At 45.8% G+C, this 20,514-nt stretch overlaps 1 protein-coding gene across 1 annotated transcript; it reads left to right on the forward strand.

The window, feature by feature from the left end:
• The first annotated feature begins 533 nt into the window (after positions 1 to 533).
• LOC147420148 (protein LUTEIN DEFICIENT 5, chloroplastic-like) lies at positions 534 to 19,933 on the forward strand. The gene is made up of 16 exons (XM_086503898.1): positions 534 to 777; positions 1,122 to 1,263; positions 1,388 to 1,577; positions 1,671 to 1,742; positions 1,817 to 1,927; positions 2,010 to 2,201; positions 2,285 to 2,446; positions 2,523 to 2,618; positions 2,687 to 2,788; positions 17,938 to 17,970; positions 18,059 to 18,139; positions 18,207 to 18,289; positions 18,366 to 18,497; positions 19,192 to 19,252; positions 19,347 to 19,412; positions 19,510 to 19,933. Exons 1-16 carry the CDS (start codon positions 627 to 629, stop codon positions 19,645 to 19,647), a joined length of 1,812 nt encoding a protein of 603 aa, XP_086360024.1. The 5' UTR covers positions 534 to 626; the 3' UTR covers positions 19,648 to 19,933.
• The last annotated feature ends 581 nt before the right edge of the window (positions 19,934 to 20,514 follow it).

A 20,514-nucleotide genomic window follows, 5' to 3' on the forward strand; every position in this document is an offset into this window, starting at 1 on the left:
ATGTGTCTCCATATGTGCTCATAAGCGAGCTTGAGAAAATTTATAGCATTGGCCATTCCAAACTGTTGGTAAGAGCGAGCCTCAACACTATATGGCACGGGCATATTCAAATGGGATCAAGGGTGAAGGTGAAAAAGGTAAGGTGCATGAATTGTCATGCCATCGAGTAGCCCAAATTTACAAGATTGTGCGGTCCGAATTTACAAAATTGTGTGCCCCGAATTTACCTACTGGCCCGCATTATGTATGTGGCATTGAAATGCCACATACTTCAACGAATGCATGCGGAGGAGGTGGTTAGAGCAATTGAATCACATGGGGGAGGTAGTGGAGGTTCGGACCCGAAATTACTTTTTGCCCCAAATTTAGGCGACGATCTGAATTTACAATAATGCATCTGAAAGTCGAATGACCCCCACCCTCAATCCCGTTTGAAAACGCCCGTGCCAAATAGTGAGGAGGAAGAGCACGAAGGGTAGTGCGCGCTCCTATATATTAATCTAAGAGGCCTAGACACAAAGAGACAAAAGCATTTTGGGAGTTGTGATACCTTGCCAGTTGCGTCCAGACTCCCCTCCCTCGCATTTCGTATAATTGCTCGAACTCGTGTGGCAACGGAAGTTCCCATGGCCTCTTTTCAAGCTTCGTTGTTGCCTATGTGTCGCGATCATCAGTATCCATCAGCTCACTTTCTATCAGAACGCTGCTCCCATCTTGCCACCGGCCGAACGTCTCTGCATCATGTTGACAAGGGCTGCTCTGTCCATTCATCTCGAAGTAAGCATTTTTTTTCTGCAAATGATGATGCATTTTTCAAATGAGCAAGTTTTGAAACGGTGGCGATGTGTGATAGAGCCGTTGGCTTGCAGCAGTTATTTTCTTTTCAAAAAACAAAGAGAAGGGTGCCTGGAAAAGAAGGGGGGGGGGGGGGGGGGGGGGTGGTGTTGGGTGGGTGTTGTTATGGATCAGAGATGGTAGCAGCAAATTAACCCCATCTAGGAACTTCCCAAGATTGGTTCATACTCTCCAATGGTGTTCAAAGTTTCTTAGGAGCTGGAGTCTCCAAATCAGGATTGTGGACGAAAAGGATATTCACAGCACCAATCATTTATATGTATCAGGATGCTGGACGGTTACACCTGTTTTTAATGCTTCAGCAGATGAGTCTCGGGAAAGCTCTTTTCCAGATGTGAAAGAGTCCAACGAGATTATCTCTCCAAAAGGTCAAACCAAGACAGCAGCAGGAAATGCCAGAGCCACCAAGTAAGTTACAGCCTTAAGACATTGCTCAATTGAAGTTTTAACATGACCGTGACGATTGTGAGCAAAATCCACAAACAAACCTTGTACAAAGATACTGAATCTCTGACTGAGTCTGGTTTTGCAGAGACGGCCTCGGTATTTTTGATAACCTTCTACGGATGTTAAGGGGTGGGTTTCACAGTCATACTGGTAAGCAGATACCTGAGGCAAAGGGTGACATTACTCAACTCAGTGGTGCACAGCCATTCTTCATTTTTCTTAACAAAATTTATCTTCAGCATGGAAATCTTTTCAGGCTAAAATTTGGCCCAAAGGTATATGTTGCACTTTTGATTGTGCTTCTGAGCCTTTTGTGGGCCTAACTCACTAACTTTAGAGTAACTGATTATTTTTTGTTTTCACTGTAGTCCTTTTTGATAGTTTCAGATCCCAGTATGGCGAAACATATTCTAAAAGATAACTCAAAAGCGTACTCTAAGGTATGTTTTGTAGTTTGTCTGCAGATTAAAAGCTAGATGTATGTTACTAAATATGCTGGATAATCTTGTTCCAGGGCATACTCGCAGAGATCCTTGAGTTTGTCATGGGGAAGGGACTTATACCTGCTGAACATGAGGTTTGGCGGGTACGCAGGAGGGCAATTGTGCCAGCATTGCATTTAAAGGTAAGTGTAGACTGTGTCAGTTAGAGGATCTGCTTTTTTTACTGGATTTACCTTTCTATTACTAATGTATTCTTCGTTACAGTATGTGGCAGAGATGGTTAGACTGTTTGGTAGAACCACAGAAAGCCTATGTAGTAAGCTTGACATTGCTGCCCATGGTGGCAGTGAAGTTGAGATGGAATTGTTGTTCTCTAGATTAACCTTGGACATAATCGGGAAAGCTGTCTTTAACTATGACTTTGATTCTTTGTCCCATGACAAGGGTCTTTCTGAGGTTGGATCTGTCGCCTGTCTTTGTGTTGCTGCTATGGTTCATAATGGTCATTTACCACTGGGTTTCCTGTGATTTTTGGTTAGGCTGTGTATGTAGCACTGCGAGAATCTGAACATCGGAGTTTAACTCTGATTCCATACTGGAATATTCCGATTATCAAGGACTTGTCTCCTCGACAGCGGAAAGTGAGAGCTGCTCTCACACTTCTCAATGAAACCTTGGATGAACTTATTGCCAGGTGCAAGGTAAGAATAATGATGCTGAAGTTACCTGTCCTTTTATATTTTGAACGGTCAAATTGTGATGTATTTTATCACACAGCGAATGACAGAGGAGAAAGGACTGAGTTTTGGTGAAGATTTCATGAATAATGAAGATCCAAGTATTTTGCAGTTTTTGTTAGCATCTGGTGAAGAAGTAAGTCATCATACTGGCTTTATCTAGGTGTCTGATGCTTGCAGTTAACTTAATGCACTCAAATGCAGGTAACAAATAAGCAGCTAAAAGATGACTTGATGACAATGCTTATAGCTGGGCACGAGACATCAGCAGCTGTTCTGACCTGGGCATTTTATCTCCTTGCAAAGGTTTGAATCTGCTATTCTTCTTCTCTTTTGGGCACTAAGTTAACTCCTTGCCTTGACTTCTAATCTAGAATTCCTGAAACAGTCAACAGTTCAGTAAGTAGATTGCATAAGAGATACCTTGTGGTACATACCTACCAATATCCTTCTTAGCAAAGCTCCTTGTTGAGAACCTTGAACTACTTAGGGACAATCCCAAGATGGCTAAGAAGACACTAGGTAGCTGTTCTTCTGAAGACTGCACTGAGATTGGTAGATACTATAGATCTCTATTGATGTTTAGATCGCTTGTCACATGCAACTGAATCTACAAATCTGTTTGTTTTCGTGTGAGTTGATTCTTGTCTTTTAGGGGGAGGGGGGACTATTTCTTGCTAAGTTCATCGTGTGCAATGATCCATGACATAGCTCCGATCACTTATTTAGTTTTTGTCTTAGTATATTAACTTATTTTTAGCTTTGCGATTGAGACAACAAAAAGATGCTGTTGTATTTGCCGAGGGGGGTACTTAAGGCCCTGAGGCTAGTACATAAGAAACACCTAGCCTCCATTGTATTATTATCTATTTCATTGCCCAATTGGTTGGTTCGACAGAATCTCTCTCTCTCTCTCTCTCTCTCTCATTCTCTCTCTCACATTCTCTCTTTTGGCTCGACGCTTCCGCATCATCAACTTTGACATGGTATGAGAGCCATTGGCTTCAGGATGGCGAGAGGAGATTGGTGCAAGGCGAAGACGAGGAGGTAAGTTTCTATCTGACGTGGAGAAGACCCGTTAGCGTTTTTGAAAGGCTCTCAAACTGCTTACGTTTTGGCCTTGGACAGGTTTTGGTGTTGTGGCCATCGGCAATGCTTTTGACAGCGTTTTGAAAAGCTCACCTCTGCAATTGCAGGCTCCAAGATTGCACTTTGCCCAACGTTTTGAAAGGCTGGGCTTTGCAGGAACTGCCTCATCCTACTGTGTTTTGATATGCAGCTTGGAATGGGCTGCCAAGGAGCATTGAGTGCGGGCGGTGGAGGCTCTCAGGGTGCCAATGATAGAACTTTGGAGCGGTTTGAGGAAGAGACTTGCCTTGGCCTCCATTATGAGGACTCTCAAGGCTTGTTCCCGTGAAGGCTCGCTCTCTTGTAGAGTTTTAAATCAACTTTTGGCTATGGATATTGAATTGGCTAGTGCTCAGTTAGTTGCTTCGGTACCCACGAGGTCTGAGAGCCGTTGTTATAAATGTGAGAAGATGCTTTGGTTGGCTTGGGAATGTGAAGCCAAAGGCAAATGCAAGAGTTCGCAAGAGGACAAAGGCAAGGCAAGCTTGATAGGGATAGCGGTAATATGGATTCCAACGAGATCGGCATGGCACACGTGGCAATGGCCACAGCGGCACGATGCCAGACTTCTAGTAAGGTGGCCTTTCCTGCATCTTACTTCAGCCAGAGAGAGGCTTGTGAGTGGCAGAGGGGCAAAAGGAGCTTCCTATATGTTATTTGGACCCATGTGTTGGGAGTCCAAGGTCTTGGTGTTTGAACTCGTGAGTCGGAGTTCAAGGCACATACATCTGGCAAGGAACTAAGGAAATATATACAAAGCACTATGGATGGCCATGCAATTTCATTGTTGTTGGCCGGATTATGGACATGAATGATGATGTGTTCCAAAAATTCTTTGTCTAGGAAAGTTTGAACGTGATGTGTTCATGGTTGATGAATGGGGATTCTTGGAATAGTGTGGTCTATAGTCATTTTCTGTGAGGCAACCGGTGCTCAAGATGGCGTTGTTCTCAGGTAAAAGGTTGATGGTAGCAAATCCGAGGTGCATACAGTGGACTGTACAGTTGCTTGGGTATCCATGGTAGCTTCTTCATCGACTTGGTCTTCCTACATATGTCCACTACGAGCTGCAAAGAGGGTCTTAAAGTTATAGCATCTCAAGTGGATAGGCCAATGTGATCCCAATATTTATTTTGGTTGTAGGTATATATTAGTTTTGGGTAGGGGCAATTTGTTGAGGGAGGTACCTAAGGAAACACCTAGCCCCCATTGTATTTGTATAATTATCTGTCTCATTGCCCAGTTGGTTGGTTCAACAAAATCTCTCTCTCTCTCTCTCTCTAGCGCGTAACCTATTGTTTGTTCTGTCCTCTCTCTCTAGCGCGAGGCTGAGCACGTGAAGGCAGAAGGCTTGCGCAGGTGCAGAAACGCGCAGGCAGGCAGGCAGAGGGCTCACGCCATACTCATCAGGACAGCGAGCAGGCCCTCTCTCTCTCTCTCTCTCTCTCTCTCTCTCTCTCTCTCTCTCTCCGTAGGTGACACAACAGGTGAGTGGAATTTTCTCTCTCTCTCTCGCTTAAGGTTCTGTCTCGCAGCAGGTGCAAGGTGCAGGGCAGCAAGAGGTAGCACGCAGGGCAATTCATTTCTGCCTGTGTGTTAGTGTTTCGGGCATCAAGAGGCAGCGCGCAGGGAGATTCTCTCTCTGCAGATGACGCAACAGATGAAGAGGTGACGCACGCAGGGCAGCAAGAGGTGACGCAGCAAGTACAAGGCGCGGAGAGACTGCAGCAGGGTCAACGCGCAGGTTGAAGAGGGCGCAGGTGCAGGACACGTAGAGGCTGCAGCAGGCGAGCTTCTCCCACAGAGGGGGCTGTGCGTGGATTGAGCCAGCGCCCAACAGGGGCCTGTCTGAGCCATGAGTTGACTCTGCTTGGGGGGGGGGGGGGGAGCACGTGCAATTTTCTTTTTTCTGCCACTGCGCAGGACCGCGAGTGCAAGGTCTTCATTTGAGTTTCCTCGGTGGCTTACGCCCGTAGTGGGCTGAATTGATGTATACACCCACATCGGGGGGGTTTGTCGAGCTGAGGAGGATACACCCTCGCTCGCCTATCCTTGTTTTTGGATAGGTTTCTAGTGTGCCCTGCCCGCATGGACTCAGCCGAGCCAGAGCATCGAGCTATATCCGCATCGCCAATGGAGGCCATGAGCGCTTCGCCAGTGGAGGCCATGAGCACTTCGCCAATGGAGGCCATGATCATTCGCCGATATGTAAGCCACATACGAAGGCAACCTTTGCGCTTACAAACAAGCTGATAACACAAATGGAAAGGGGAATGAAAGAATGGAAAGCAGAGATGGAGGGATGGTGGAAAGAGAAGGCCAACCTTCTTCAAATGTTTCTTAATGAAAGCGCGCAGTGGAAGAAGGAGAAAGAGGACTTGCACGCAAAGCTACAAGCATTTAAGGCGGATTCACACGCACTTAGAGAAGAGGTCACAGCCCTCAAGCGAGAACTTGCGGATAGAGTAAGCAGTGGACTGGAAGAAGGGGAATTTCAGTCCTCGGTGATAGACGAGATCAAGGTCATCAAGGAGCAGGTACGGATGATCACAGAGGAGGAGAAACAGAAGGTGGTAAAGACATCTTCGTGGATGGATGTGATCACGAAGACACAGAAGAAGGCGGATGAGGCGGAGAAATGGATAGAAGTCGTTAAGAAAGGGAAAGGGAAAGAAACCACATCCGTCCCCACTCCTACAATCATCAACATGACTCTAGAGGAAGAACAGCGAAGGAAAACTAGAGCATTGCATATAAGAGTAACCGGACCGAGATGATGTGGAAGGGGAAGTTGAAGAACTTCTCCGCATGATGGGTAGTGAGGCTACTCATACAAAGGCGTGGAGGGTAGGGAAGAAGACACAAGGCAATGGGGAGACGTCAAAGGGGAGAGTTTTAATCATCCGTTTTCCATCCATGGAGGCAAAGAAGGACTTCTTGAAGAAGCGCCCTACACTAAAGAAAACGGGCATATTCCTTGGAGATGACCTCACTCTCACACAGTTGGCGCATATGAGAGAGGTAATGCCAGAGATTCAAGCGGCAAGGGAGAAGGGAAAGACGGCCTTCTACAGAGATGGCCGAGTGGTGATTATAGAGCGGCGCTCCACATGACGGTGCGAGACCTATGGGACCACACTCAAAGTTGCCACCTGGAATGGCAATGGATCTATGCGCCTTGATGTGGGTGCCTTTGAGGATAGTTTTACGGGAAGAGACATCGTCTTCTACTCTGAGACACATCAGGCACCGGGGCAATCTATGCCTCATATTAGTGGATATGGATGGGAGATAGCCTGTAGACAGGAGACACGATCAGAGCACAGAGGGCGGGGTTCAGGAGTGGCAGTGTTAATTAGGGAGGAGTTGCAGCCATTGATGCATATAGCCCGCAGGGATGAGCAAGCTAGGTACATGTGGGTGAGATTGAGAGCGGAGACAGGCAAATATCTATACATTGCTATTTGCTACTTTCCCCCGAGTACGTCAGTGTATGCACCACCCAGAGGACAGTCCCCCTTCTCTATTCTGGATGATGACATATGGGAGTTCTCTAGAGATGGTGACATCATCATTCTAGGGGATTTCAATGCTAGGACTGCCCATCATCAGACATTATTTTATGATACTTCAGAGGAGATGTTGAGAGAGTTGGATGTTGCAGAGACGGGCCTATCCAGACTATCACAGGATGGAGAACACACTGAGTATGGACGACACTTGATAGACATGGGGACTGCACATGGATTGGTCATCTTGAATGGCCTATAGAGATTTCCCGTTGCTGGGGGTTTTACGTGCTTTCCACACAGACATGGATCCAGCACAATGGATTATGTCATGGCACATCCGAGCCTCATCTCTAGTATCCAAGACCTTACGGTTGGACCCAGACCTGTTGGTGTGGCAATGGTCCATGCTCTTGTGTCGCTGACCATTTCTTTTCAGTTTAGTGTAGCACACAGGCGACGGGCAGCAGCCCTTACTCGCTACACCTTTACACGGGAGACGGACTCTGTATACATAGACGGGATCTACAGACGCCTGTGCACAGAGGATCCAAGGCGACCTCTGGAGGAGCTTACTACTATACTGACACAGACACTACATGATGCAGCAGCAGAGGCATACCCACATACCCAGCCTGAGCAGAGAAGCCGTTCGGGAAGCATGCCCCAGAACAGCTGGTATGATGAGGAATGCCGGGACACTAGAGCTAGACTTCAGAAGGAGGTGCTTTTGGGGGACATCACTCACAGGCAGTCACAGATTGACTTCCGACGCCTAGTGCGGCGGAAGAAGAGGGCTTTTTTGGCTCGCCTAGAGCAGGATCTATACCAGCTATTCTTGAGTCAGGACTCACGTGAGGCATGGAGGCTCTTTCATGAGCACTCCCCCCCCCCCCCTGCCATCACTTCTACAGAGACGTGGGGCCAATATGCATCATTTTTGTACACAGTTCTTGAGCAGCCCCCCCTTCCCGACCCCCCCGATCCATGTCCACACACATGTGCTTTTTTCACCGCTGAGATGGTGAGGAAGGCAATTGATAGGATGAGGATTGGGAGAGCATATGATCATGATGGCCTAGTGGCTGAGCATTTCACGCATGCCAGAGATTTACTAGCAGATCTTCTAGCGGTTATGTTTAACCGTGCCATGTGTGAGGGCTTGCTTGATACTTGGAGCCTATCTACTATTGTACCCATCTTCAAGTCGGGAGACCCCATGAGCCTTGGAACTATCGCACTATCACGATTGGACACACATTGGCATGGTTGTACGCATCTATTCTTGAGCAGCAGCTGAGTAGATGGGCAAAGAGGGAGGGGATACGCGCAGCCGGGTAGGCAGGTTTCAGGAGGGGTTTTTCTACTCTGGACCATATCTTGACACTCAGAGCCATCATTGAGGAGGGCAGAGCGCATGGGAGACGGATCTATTGTAGCTTTGTGGATTTCCGCAAAGCATTTGACACAGTGCCCAGAGCTAGATTGATGCGCAGATTACAGCAGATGGGAGTACCCAAAGAGCTCATTTGGGGGGTCATGGCATTGTACAGGTCAGTAGTGGGGCATGTACGCACCCCAGAGGGTCTATCCACACCGGTTTACTCCACTATTGGGGTGAAGCAGGGCTGCCCGCTCTCCTACTCTATTTGGTATGTATGTAGATGAGGCTTCTGACTACATTGAGAGAGATGGTGATAGAGGTGCACAGCTGGCAGGGACATGGATTCCACTATTGTTATATGCTGATGATATTGTGTTGATCTCCTACTCTCCGGAGGGGATGCAACGTCACTTGGATGCTTTGCATAGGTTTGCCCAAGAAAGGGGTTTGCCCGTAAACCTTGGTAAAACCAAGGTCATGGTATTTAATACCACCCCACAGTGGATTAGGAGATCAGCACCTGCCTTCACATACGGCCAGGAGAAGGTGGAGTATACAGATGCTTACACTTACCTTGGAGTGGTTTTTAGTGGGCCAGCATTTTCATTAAGGAGGGCAGCAGAGACTAGATTGACCAGAGCCCACGCAGCATTGGGTAGATTGGAAAGGATGTGTTCACAGGTTCAGTTTCAGGAGCCTCGGACGAAGCTCTGGCTCTTTGACACTCTGGTGGCTTCTGCATTGCTTTATGGAGCTGAGATTTGGGGACCTTCACTGGATCATCATGGGAGGACGGGCCGCAGGGATGGATGGGGGGACATGGAGAAGCCTCTGGTCTCTATGATCTCGCAGCTCATTAGAGCCAAGGCTTCAGTACCATGTGCTATTGTACGAGCAGAGCTAGCTGCCCCCCCACTGGTGGTTGAGGCGCTCACCAGATCTGTCTCCTTCATGCACCACATATGGGAACTTCCCAAAGAGAGATATGCACGCCTTGCACTTGAGTCCTCTCGACAATTAGCCATGCAAGGAGATACAGCATGCTGGTACGGGGAGATGACATCATGGTTTGAGATGCATGGTGTAACAAACTTCGACACTCCAAGTCAAGAATCAACCGCGACAGCACCAAATAACCACTTCAAAACAATTCACAGATCACAATAGATTTGCACATGGATGGGGGGACATGGAGAAGCCTCTGGTCTCTATGATCTCGCAGCTCATTAGAGCCAAGTCTTCAGTACCACGTGCTATTGTACGAGCAGAGCTAGCTGCCCCCCCACTGGTGGTTGAGGCGCTCACCAGATCTGTCTCCTTCATGCACCACATATGGGAACTTCCCAAAGAGAGATATGCACGCCTTGCACTTGAGTCCTCTCGACAATTAGCCATGCAAGGAGATACAGCATGCTGGTACGGGGAGATGACATCATGGTTTGAGATGCATGGTGTAACAAACTTCCACACTCCAAGTCAAGAATCAACCGCGACAGCACCAAATAACCACTTCAAAACAATTCACAGATCACAATAGATTTGCACTGGCCCGGTGGAGTTCCGTGCCTAGAGATATTGGCCCCAAAGACTGGTGCCCCTTTCGGTATTTCTTTTTATATTAATCAATCATCAAAGTACAAAAGAGCGGTTAGGGTTTCACTCTCAGACTCTGCGTCTAGATGCCCTGAGAAGTGAGGCCCTCACCACTAATTTAAAGGTTACAAGGGATGCCCAAAAGCAGAGCCCCAAAAGCTTTAAAAATCAAAGCATCAGTTCTCTCTCTTAGAGAGTCTCTCTTTTTTTTTAATTAAAAAAAAGCAAGTTCTCTCTCTTTTATACAAAAAGAAACGCCCAAAAGCTGCCAGCGCAAATTGCGGTGCAATTTCCGGAAAATCCGTACAACCCTGCCACGTGGCACTGGCGCCAAAAATTAGGGTTTCAGCCAGCAGTTAGGGTTTCCAGAAATTAGGGTTTGCTGCGAATTAGGATTTCTGGCAGTTTTTAGGGTTTGCAGGAATTTTAGGGTTTCTGGCAGAAATTAGGGTTTCTGCTGTCCGCCACGTCATCACTGTGACATACCCCCCTCTTGAAAGCATTTTAATCGACCGCGATTACGCCTGTAAAACCGACAAAAGCCATAAACCGTCTTAGCAGACACTGACTGTAGTACCTACGTACTAGGAACACACATCTAGCACATGTACAAAATCGACAGTCACATCACACGACATCATCGGACATCACTAGACATCACAGGACATCACATGACATTCAACATTCATTCGGATCTTAGACCATGATTTATCGGCAATGTAGCTAGCAATCACATCTAGGTCCAATCGGGACCTCATCGATGTCCGATTGACTAACCCCTATTGCAACCATGTCTATTCGAGATCAATCAGACCAAAATGCTGCAGTCATTTCGGCTATCAGTTCCTGCACTCAAAAGAAGTGATCCTGCACTCAAAAGAAGTGAAGAAACAAATCAGTATCATTATCAGGAATTCCATTTCATAAAGTCATCCAGCAGAATACTGTCAGCTCTCAGTATCCTTGAAGCTCAAAGAGACATCAGTGACTCTAGTATCAAAATCGAGGCATCTGTTGACAAAGGAGTGGAGTAACTCCCCTCTTGTGCATCCCACTGCACCAGATCTTCGGCCAAGCTGAATTCTGGGTTCCATTTGGAGTAGACTATGCTAAACCAAAAGCATCGAGGTAAAGTTTCACAATCCGAGGAGTATCTGCTAGGTCCTTCTCCTCCATCCACTTCGCATCAAATGCAGGAAAGTTCTTGAACTAAACCAAGAACCGCCTTCGGACTTTACCTTTCTTCGTATCATTATGTGTCAAAATCTGTTCAGGAACAAGGATCTTCTCGTTTTCTTCCACTTTGGGTTGCTCATCAGGCTCCCCATCATCAGGCACATCACCCTTAACAGGTTTCAAGAGACTCACATGCAATGCATTGTGAATCCTCCAAGTATCTGGCAGTTTCAATCGGAAGGAGACATCATTTATCTTGTCAGTAATCTGGAAAGGTCCGTAGTATCACATACTAAGCTTTGGAAAAAGCCTCTCCTTTCCCTTTTTCTTTCTTAGGTGTGCCTTCTCAAAAGTAAGAGCACCCAATCATCCTCCTTCAGTTTCCAGTCGCGACGATGGCGATCCGCTGCCTTTTTCTGTCGTCCTTGAGACTCCTGCAAAGTCTCGCGAACCTTGGCAAAAGCCGTATCCAAATCTCGCGAATATTCATCCGCTTCAAATTTCTAATCTTTCGTGCTCAGGAAGGATGGAACCTTCGCAGCAGTTTCAACAAGCTCACATGGTGTCTTCCCTGTCGAAGAGTGTATCGTGTTATTGTAGGCAAATTCCACCAAAGGTAAGTTCTTTTCCCATTGAGTCTTCTGATGCGAGATACAAGACTTCAATAAATCTAAAATCACTGAATTGGCAATCTCAGATTGCCCGTCAGTCTTCAAGTGGAACGATGACGAGAACTGCAACCGCGTGCCAATGTTCTCCCAAATTGCCTTCCAAAACAAACTCATAAATCTGGGGTCTCTGTCGGAGACAATCGTCTCAGGCGTGCCATGTAATCGGAAAATCATCGTGATCATTCTGTATTCTCGGGAGATAAAAAAAAATGAAATCCATTTCAATATTTTCCGAGGGGCGGGTGGGTATGGGTAAAGGCTGTAACAATCCCTGTGCCTTATGCCCGTCAAACTTGACCTTCTGGCATACCAAGCAACTGCGGACAAACTCTTCCACATCCTTCTTCAGTCTCCGCCAAAAGAAATCTCTCTCTACCCCTTTCATGGTGGTAGCAATGCCGCGGTGACCCGTAAAAGGTGGATAGTGGCAATCAGTCATAACCTTTTCCCTCAACGGTTGTGTAACGCACAACATAGTCTTTTTCATCAAGTAGCCTTCCCGAAGGGAGTATCCAGCTACTGTCTCCCCATCCCGTATCCGTGTGAAAATATTTGCAAAATCTGTATCTATGGCACATTGATCGACCATATCCTCGAAGCTCCTATGATGTATCGCGGAAATAGCCAGAACCAATGGTTTTCAAGACAAAGCATCTGCCACCACATTCTTTTGTCCCTGCACATGGACAATCTGGAAGTGGAATTGTGACAAGATGTTCACCCACCGCATCTGCTTTTCCGAAAGCTGCTTCTGTGACAAGAAGTAGCGCAAACTCTGATGGTCTGTAAAGACAGTAAAATCCGCTCCGAGTAGGTAATGCCGCCACCGAGTAAGAGCGTGGATAACCGCCAAAAGCTCTTTCCCATAGATCTGTGCTGTCATCTCCGGCCTAGAGAACAAACGGCTCTCGTAAGCTATGACATGGCCTTCTTGCATCAAGACCGCACCCAGACTACGACCACAAGCATCACAATATACTTCAAATGACTTCTGCAAGTCCGGCAAAGTCAAAATAGGTCCCGTAGTCAATTTCTCTTTCAATGTCCGAAAGGCAGTCACCTCTATGGGTCCCCACGAAAAAGGTACTCCTTTTTGTGTCAAGGTATGCAAAGGGGAAGCAATCTCTGCAAACTTTCGTATGAACCGCTGTAGTACGAACACAGTCCCAAGAAGCTTCTAGCTTCATGGACATTCCTCAAATCGGGCCAATCACGGATAGTCTCTATCTTGGCCGGGTCTATTTGCACTCATGTTGCTGACACAATGTGTCCCAAAAAGTGTATCTCTGGTAGGAAAAATTCACTTTTTTTTTTTTTTGCATTAATCACTAGCGTGTGATCTCGTAATGCTTGAAAGACTTGAAGCAGATGATCTCTGTGTTCTGCCTCATTCTTCGAGAAAACAATGATGTCGTCAAAGAAAGTGCCAACAAATAGCCTGTACTCTCGAAAAATCCTATCCATCATCCGGTTAAATGTCGCAGGAGCATTGGTTAAGCCAAAAGGCATCACCAAAAACTCAAATACCCCAAAAGTCGTCCGAAAAGCTGTCTTGTAGACATCTCCTGGCGCTATCCCGATCTGATGATATCCACTCTTCAAGTCAATCCTGCTAAAGCACGAGGATCCCTGTAACCTGTCGAGTATATCATCGATCCTCGGAATCGGAAATTTGTTCTTGATGGTGATTTCGTTGAGAGTGCTATAATCGATGCACATTCTCCAAGATCCATCTTTCTTCAAAACCAACAACACTGGAGAGCAATACGGTGAAGTACTAGGCTGGACAAGACCCTTTTCCAAGAGGTCTTTCACTGGGTTCATAATCTTTTCATTCTGTACTCGGCTCGCACGATAAGGTGGCCGATTCGGTGGCGTGCTTCCAGATATCAGATCAATGGTATGCATAATCTTCAGGCCCTCTCAAAAGCAATCGGCATGAGCGTGGAGAAAAAATCTTGGCGTTCTTTTCTTCAGGTCAAAACATATTCAACCTTTATCCATCGTTCAGTTCTCCCAAAAGAATGAGTAAGAAAACTGAAGTTCATCAAGTACAATCTCTAAGCCCTGCATTTATCAAAGTCGCTTTCTCGGCCCGGTAGTCAACCACGGCGTAGTTCTTGTGGTACCAAGGGATCCCGAGTAGAACGTCACTCGCGTGCCCTGAACACCCTTGTCATTGCAAACAGAGTTTGCCAATGCTCGGTGTAATGGCAACATCCCATCCGGGTGCCAGTCGAACTACCTCCACCTGTGGCGTCAGTCTGTCGGGCGTAGTTCCAAATCGAGCCGCCAATTCCAAGTGAAAAGAAGTTGGCCTTGGCTCCTTCAAAAGAGCTTCCTGATCCTTCACTTTGCCCCGAAAGCGGCAAAGTTTGTACTTTCATTCATTAGATTCGATGCAGGTCCCACGCCATGTGGTACCAGTTCTGCTTTTCTATCTGCCTTTTCTGCCACATTCCTCAGCTGCTCTCGAACTCTCAGACCTGTCGTCATCTTTATCATTCTGTTCTTTCCGTGCCTTATCAGGGCACTTTGCGAAAATATGTCCATGTTCCCCGCATCCAAAGCACTTCCCCTCTCTAATGAAGCGAGCTCTCTTCTCAGGAGTAAGCTTGGGTCGTGCATCTTTTTTCTCTGGGTTGCTCTTTTTCTTTCTACTTTCATTCCCAGAAGTCTGTTCAGCTCGTTGTGTCATGGCCTCATCTGTGGGGTAGGTCAGACTGCCAGAGTGAATGGCAAAGCCCCGCTTCGCATGACTCATCAACTCCTGAACAGAAGCTGACTTCTGTTCCAAGCAGTGATTTCGGATCTCTGTAGGTAGACCCAAGGTAAACCGCTCAATCTGTTCTCTGAACGAGATCTTCTTGAATGAAGAGGCGGGTAGAAAAGAGCTCCAGAATCTTTCACAATAAGAATTCACTGTATCGCTCTTGGTCATCCGGAGATGGTTCCAAGCAGCTCGTATATCTCGCTCAAACTCTTGAGTCAACCAAGAAGAAATAAAAAGCCTCTTGAATTTCAGCCATGTAACTGGCACAGTCTTGCTTAATAGAAGCGTGGACCACCAAGTACGAGCATTCCCCTTAAAGTAAGAGGCAGCTCTCCGAATCTTGGAGTGCTCTGAATAGCGTCCTCCCGCAAAAGCGATGTCAAACTGCTGTATAAAAGACAAAGCCTTCGAAGCATCTGAGTATCCTGAAAAGTATCAAACTTGATCGAGTGGCCACCTTCCTTAAACTCTCGGACTTTCTTGCTTTTATCTTCGAGAAAGTCATACTGGTTAGCTTTGTAAAAAAAAATTCTTCTTGTTCGCATAAAACTTTCCGTCATCGGAATCTGAGTTGTCTGTAGACGAGTCCTCAGTAGAACTGTCAGTCTCTGGGCGAGATGTAGCCTTCTTTGCCTTTTTTCTTGCCTTTCCGAAGCTTTGTTTCTTGCTTCGCTTTTTTTTTTTACCTTTTCTGTCTTCTTCGCTCAAATATAAAGAGCTACAAGAACTGTAAGAAGAAGAAGAAGAAGAAGAGGAAGAAGAAGAAGAAGAACTGGGTACTCCTTCAAATCGAACACGCTTCTTCTGTTTCTTTGCCTTGTCAAAAGTCGATTGACGACCCAAATAACCCTCGAAAGTCAGTGCTTTTCTTCTGCTTTTTGCTGTACTTTTTGGCTTTCTTTTGCGCGTCAAAAAGCTGAGCAATCCGTGCATCAACCACGTTCTCCAGTTCCTTCTCCGTATATTTCTTGGAGGCAGAAGGTTTCTTGAGAGCGGGTTTCGGGAGTGGTGTTGTGGTTCTCTGCCACTCCGTCTGTACCTCTTCCAAAGAGGTCTGGTTCATATATTTTGCCATCTTCGGGTCCTTGGCAAAATTGAGCATCATCTTTGTTGCATCGCCGATCAACTGGCGACGCTCTATCTCTCGTCGCTCCCCTTAAGTAGGCCAAGGCGGGCCATACTCTCTGCCTGAATCTTCGTTGTGATCCCAGCCCGCATCTCCAGATGCAGAGGGAGTCGATTGATCATTGCCTGAAGCCATAGGTGCCGCGGAAAAAAAATCGGGGATCGGATTTCCCGTAGAAGAGAAATCGGCCGTGCTCTGATACCACTGTAACAAACTTGGACACTCCAAGTCAAGAATCAACTGCGATAGCACCAAATAACCACTTCAAAACAATTCACAGATCACAATAGATTTGCACTGGCCCGGCGGAGTTCTGTGCCTAGAGATATTGGCCCCAAGGACTGGCGCCCCTTTCGGTATTTCTTTTTATATTAATCAATCATCAAAGTACAAAAGAGCGGTTAGGGTTTCACTCTCAGACTCCGCGTCCAGATGCCCTGAGAAGTGAGGCCCTCACCACTAATTTAAAGGTTACAAGGGATGCCCAAAAGCAGAGCCCCAAAAGCTTTAAAAATCAAAACATCAGTTCTCTCTCTTAGAGAGAGTTTCTTTTTTTTAAAAATTAAAAAAAAGCAAGTTCTCTCTCTTTTATGCAAAAAGCAACGCCCAAAAGCTGCCAGCGCAAATTGCGGCGCAATTTCCGGAAAATCCGTACAACCCTGCCACGTGGCAATGGCGCCAGAAATTAGGGTTTCAGCCAGCAGTTAGGGTTTCCAGAAATTAGGGTTTGCTGCGAATTAGGGTTTCTGGCAGTTTTTAGGGTTTGCAGGAATTTTAGGGTTTCTGCTGTCCGCCACGTCATCACTTTGTGACACATGGGTTCAGCATAGACAGATTGCCCCCCTTCCAGTACTCACTGGATGCGCCCTCTCTGACTCTTACACAGTCCGAGGTAACCAGGCTCATTTGCCAAGATTTGACTCAGCTAGACACCAAGAGGACATGGATACAACCAGCACAAGAGCTAGGCACGAAGATGGCTTTCTACAGAGAGCATCTCCTCCAGCTTACGGAGGATGGTTTTGTGACGAGGCCCAGCTACATGGACACCCACTTGTCTCATGGAATACGATGTGCTATTGGCCAGATTCGCACATCTTCACCAGCTGCGGATCGAGACCGGGAGATACAACGGGATACCATCAGAGGCCAGGACATGCCCCCTGTGTGACATCGAGCTTGAGACAGAGTTGCACTACACATGCCACTGCCCCGTCTACTACGAGATACGAGGACACTTCCATTGCTTGTTCAGAGAGGGCTTTGGACCTTTCGCTAGAGTCATGCGGTACGAGGATCAGAGATGCCTGGGTTTGTTTTTGCTCGAGCTGCGCAGACACAGAGAGAGCCTGATGAGAGGAGAGGCTAGCCAGTCTCAGAGACAGATCACATACTTCTTTAGAGCTGCCACTAGACACCCAGAGGAGTTACTACCACAGCAGAGCCCGTCGCTTTACATCAGAGGCATACTAATCGACCGAGCGACTGAGCTAGGGAGATCCAGACGCCCACGATTGCGGAGGACTACACAGCATCGACGGAGGCTGCATCAGAGGATTCGGATCACTTTGGCTCGACATGCACGACGCCCGGTCAGACTACTGACCATGGAGGAGATCCGCCAGCGACCGATGCTGGATCTCCTGTGATTTACCCATCCCAGCTAGTTGTTTAGCTGCTTAGTCCACACCTAGCAGTTTAGGATTCCATAATATTTTATTTTGTCATTTTGTCATCTTGTTACTCTGACTTTGTATCAGATCCACCACATTGTAACTTTCTGGTCTCATAGGTCACTTTGGCCTTTTGAAGACGTTAATATAACATTTCATTTCATTTCATTTCTCTCTCTCTCTCTCTCTCTCTCTCTCTCTCTCTCTCTCTTGGCTCTAGGTTTCCCCATCGTCGACTCTAACAAGTTAGACATTGATTTCAGTTAAAGATGCTGTTTAATTCAGCTGTTGCATTCGATTGACTTCAGTTGACACTCATTTGAATTTGTTGGTGCCGTGGTTGATGTGTGGCTTACTGCTCAAGATAATTTTTGAACATACCAACCATTTTTTGCAATCTAATCTTCTTCTGTGTCTCACAGAACACTGTTGTCATGGCCAAACTTCAAGAGGAGGTCTGATTTCTCGGTGGTCACTTCTATACTTAAGCATGGTATCCAAGGTTTATCAGCCTAACCCATGTACTGTGATCGATGTGTCTAGGTGGATCATGTCCTTGGTGACAGGCTACCCACAATAGAGGATTTGAGGAATCTCAAGCTCACAAGACGTGTCATCAATGAGGTTTGGCGTCACGTCATGTTTTTTGCAGCTAAGGAGTCTGTCTAGAAAATGACATTCCCTTTTTCAGACATTGCGATTATACCCAGAGCCACCAGTACTAATAAGGCGTGCATTACAAGACGACAAACTGGGCAGTTACCCTATACAGAAGTATTATAAGCTTTATTGGCCATAGCTACATGTAGCAATTTGAATGTCTTTCTCATTATGTTTATGGGTTTTTCAGAGGCGAAGATATCTTTATCTCCGTGTGGAACCTGCATCGGTCTCCGCTGCTTTGGGAGGATGCTGATGAGTTCCGGCCTGAAAGATGGCCAGTAGATGGACCTGATCCAACTGAAGTCACTGAAAACTACAGGTAATGTTAATGGTAACATGCTGGATGTGTACGAAGTGAAAACGCATCAGGTTGTTGTCATTTCGGGTGACAATACTAAGAATGGTTCAATAGGGGAGGTCATTCTCATGTGGCAAGGAAGAATTGAACTAACTGAAGTCATGGAATTCGCAGGTAATGATATGCTTAAAATGGCTTTAATAGAGGGGGGCAATATGTGTCCTTACTATCCTTTGAGCCATGGGGTTTATTTTTAAGAGGTTGTAAGTTTGTAAGTGCTGACCTTATGAAAGCATATATATTGGCTCTTCTTTTCTAAAGCTCATAAGCTTGACCATTCTGACCTTATGAAGGCCTATATCAAACGGTTATCTTTCCCATGCAGGCTTGCAGAAAGTCTCTAGTTTACAAGAAAGAGTCGCGGTAAGAGTCAAGATACACAAGTAGGCAATGGGAAGTTTGAGGAACTAGACAGGGTCTCAAGTCTGGCTTTACAATCTTTTTCTTGCATGATCCTGTCATATTTTAGGATGCTTGCTGTTAGAAGTGCACATTGCTTGCACGTAAAGGTAAAACAAAGTACTAGATGCCGAGAGTCGATACCATGTTTTTTGGTTATTTGGCAATATCTGTCTGAACAACATGTTTGTGTGTGTTTTGTACTATCTGTATTCTTTTGCGGCTGCCCAACCATGGACGACTCTACTCTTTGCAGGTACTTGCCTTTTGGAGGAGGTCCCAGAAAATGTGTTGGAGATATGTTTGCTACATTTGAGGTTTTCAAACCGGACTCAATCTGGCACCTTTGCATATATTTTATGTAAAGGTTTAAAAGTGCAGAACTAAGCTTGCTTCATAATCCTCTTGCAGACCATGACTGCTGTTGCTATGCTTGTGCGGCGGTTCAACTTCAAACTTGCAGAAGGGGCTCCTCCAGTAAGGATAAGTCCATGCCAACACAAATACACACTTAAATAGAAAGTTTCAGTAGGTAAGGAGCTACTTGACGCTCAATTTTGATCTCTCTGCACAGGTAGGAATGGTAACGGGCGCTACGATCCATACTTCAGATGGTCTTAGGATGACAGTTTCGAATCGTATGATGCCTAAAAATCCCCTGCTTCCCAAAATCAATGACAGTTTGTTAGCTCTAGAGACTACTGCTTCCTGAGCTTTTTGCTGAGTGCTACAAAAATGGTTAGATTGTTAAAGTTGTATATACAAATAGCTGCCCATGAATGACAAAACGGAGGGAAAGCCGACTCATTATCAAGTAGGCACAAGAAGAAAAGCAAAGCTCTTAAGATTCTGGAATTGATTCCTTCATTCGTTGACCATAACACAAATGGCAATTTGCACAACAACTAACCATTGTGGAATTGTAGGGATAACCAGCTACTCCAATTTCGGGTTATATTTGTTCAATGAGAAATCCAATACAAGAATTGCAGGGTAAATGCATCATTGCATGGGTTAGACTCTCAAAATTTTGTGTTGCAATTTGCAAAGCGATTCTCCCCTTGCTTGTCTACCATCTACCCTTTCTCTGACAAAGGTAAATCGATTGGCCAATTGATTTGCATGCAAATTTCAAGTACTAACCCAAATCAATAGACTAACAAGATTAAGGTTCATGTTGTCACTCTAAATGAATAAAATGAGAAAGAAGTCATATAAGGTTGTGAACTAAAAATGAAAAGACCCATTGGTAACCTAAACAAAAGAAGAATTCAATTAATTGTTCACATGAAAATGCATGTCCAATAATAAAATTTCAAATGTCCACCGAACTCTCTTCTCCTTTAAAGCTTCTTTTAGAAAGCCACATGAAAATGTACTAACACTTTTGTAGAATCCGTTCTTCAACTTCCACATAGCAATTGTTGTTGGTCACACATATTCATTATAGCACTAGAATGGACTTTTCATTATAGCATTAGAATGGACTTTTTATGAATGTTTTGCAATTTGTTCCTCTTCTCTCCCCTAGAATACAGGATGATCCTTTAATTTTATCACTTTGAATTTTGAACAAGTA

This window comes from Adiantum capillus-veneris, chromosome 28 (genome assembly GCF_014529385.1).
Source record: "Adiantum capillus-veneris isolate H3 chromosome 28, ASM1452938v2, whole genome shotgun sequence".
Taxonomy (NCBI): Eukaryota; Viridiplantae; Streptophyta; class Polypodiopsida; order Polypodiales; family Pteridaceae; genus Adiantum; species Adiantum capillus-veneris.

What these genes read in the sequence shown, in the direction of transcription:
- LOC147420148 (XM_086503898.1), top strand. Translation starts at nt 627, where the DNA reads ATGGCCTCTTTTCAAGCTTCGTTGTTGCCTATGTGTCGCGATCATCAG. An exon ending in AACTTATTGCCAGGTGCAAG is followed by an intron (nt 2,447 to 2,522) that starts GTAAGAATAATG and finishes TTTATCACACAG; the next exon opens with CGAATGACAGAGGAGAAAGG. An exon ending in ATATGTTTGCTACATTTGAG is followed by an intron (nt 19,253 to 19,346) that starts GTTTTCAAACCG and finishes ATCCTCTTGCAG; the next exon opens with ACCATGACTGCTGTTGCTAT.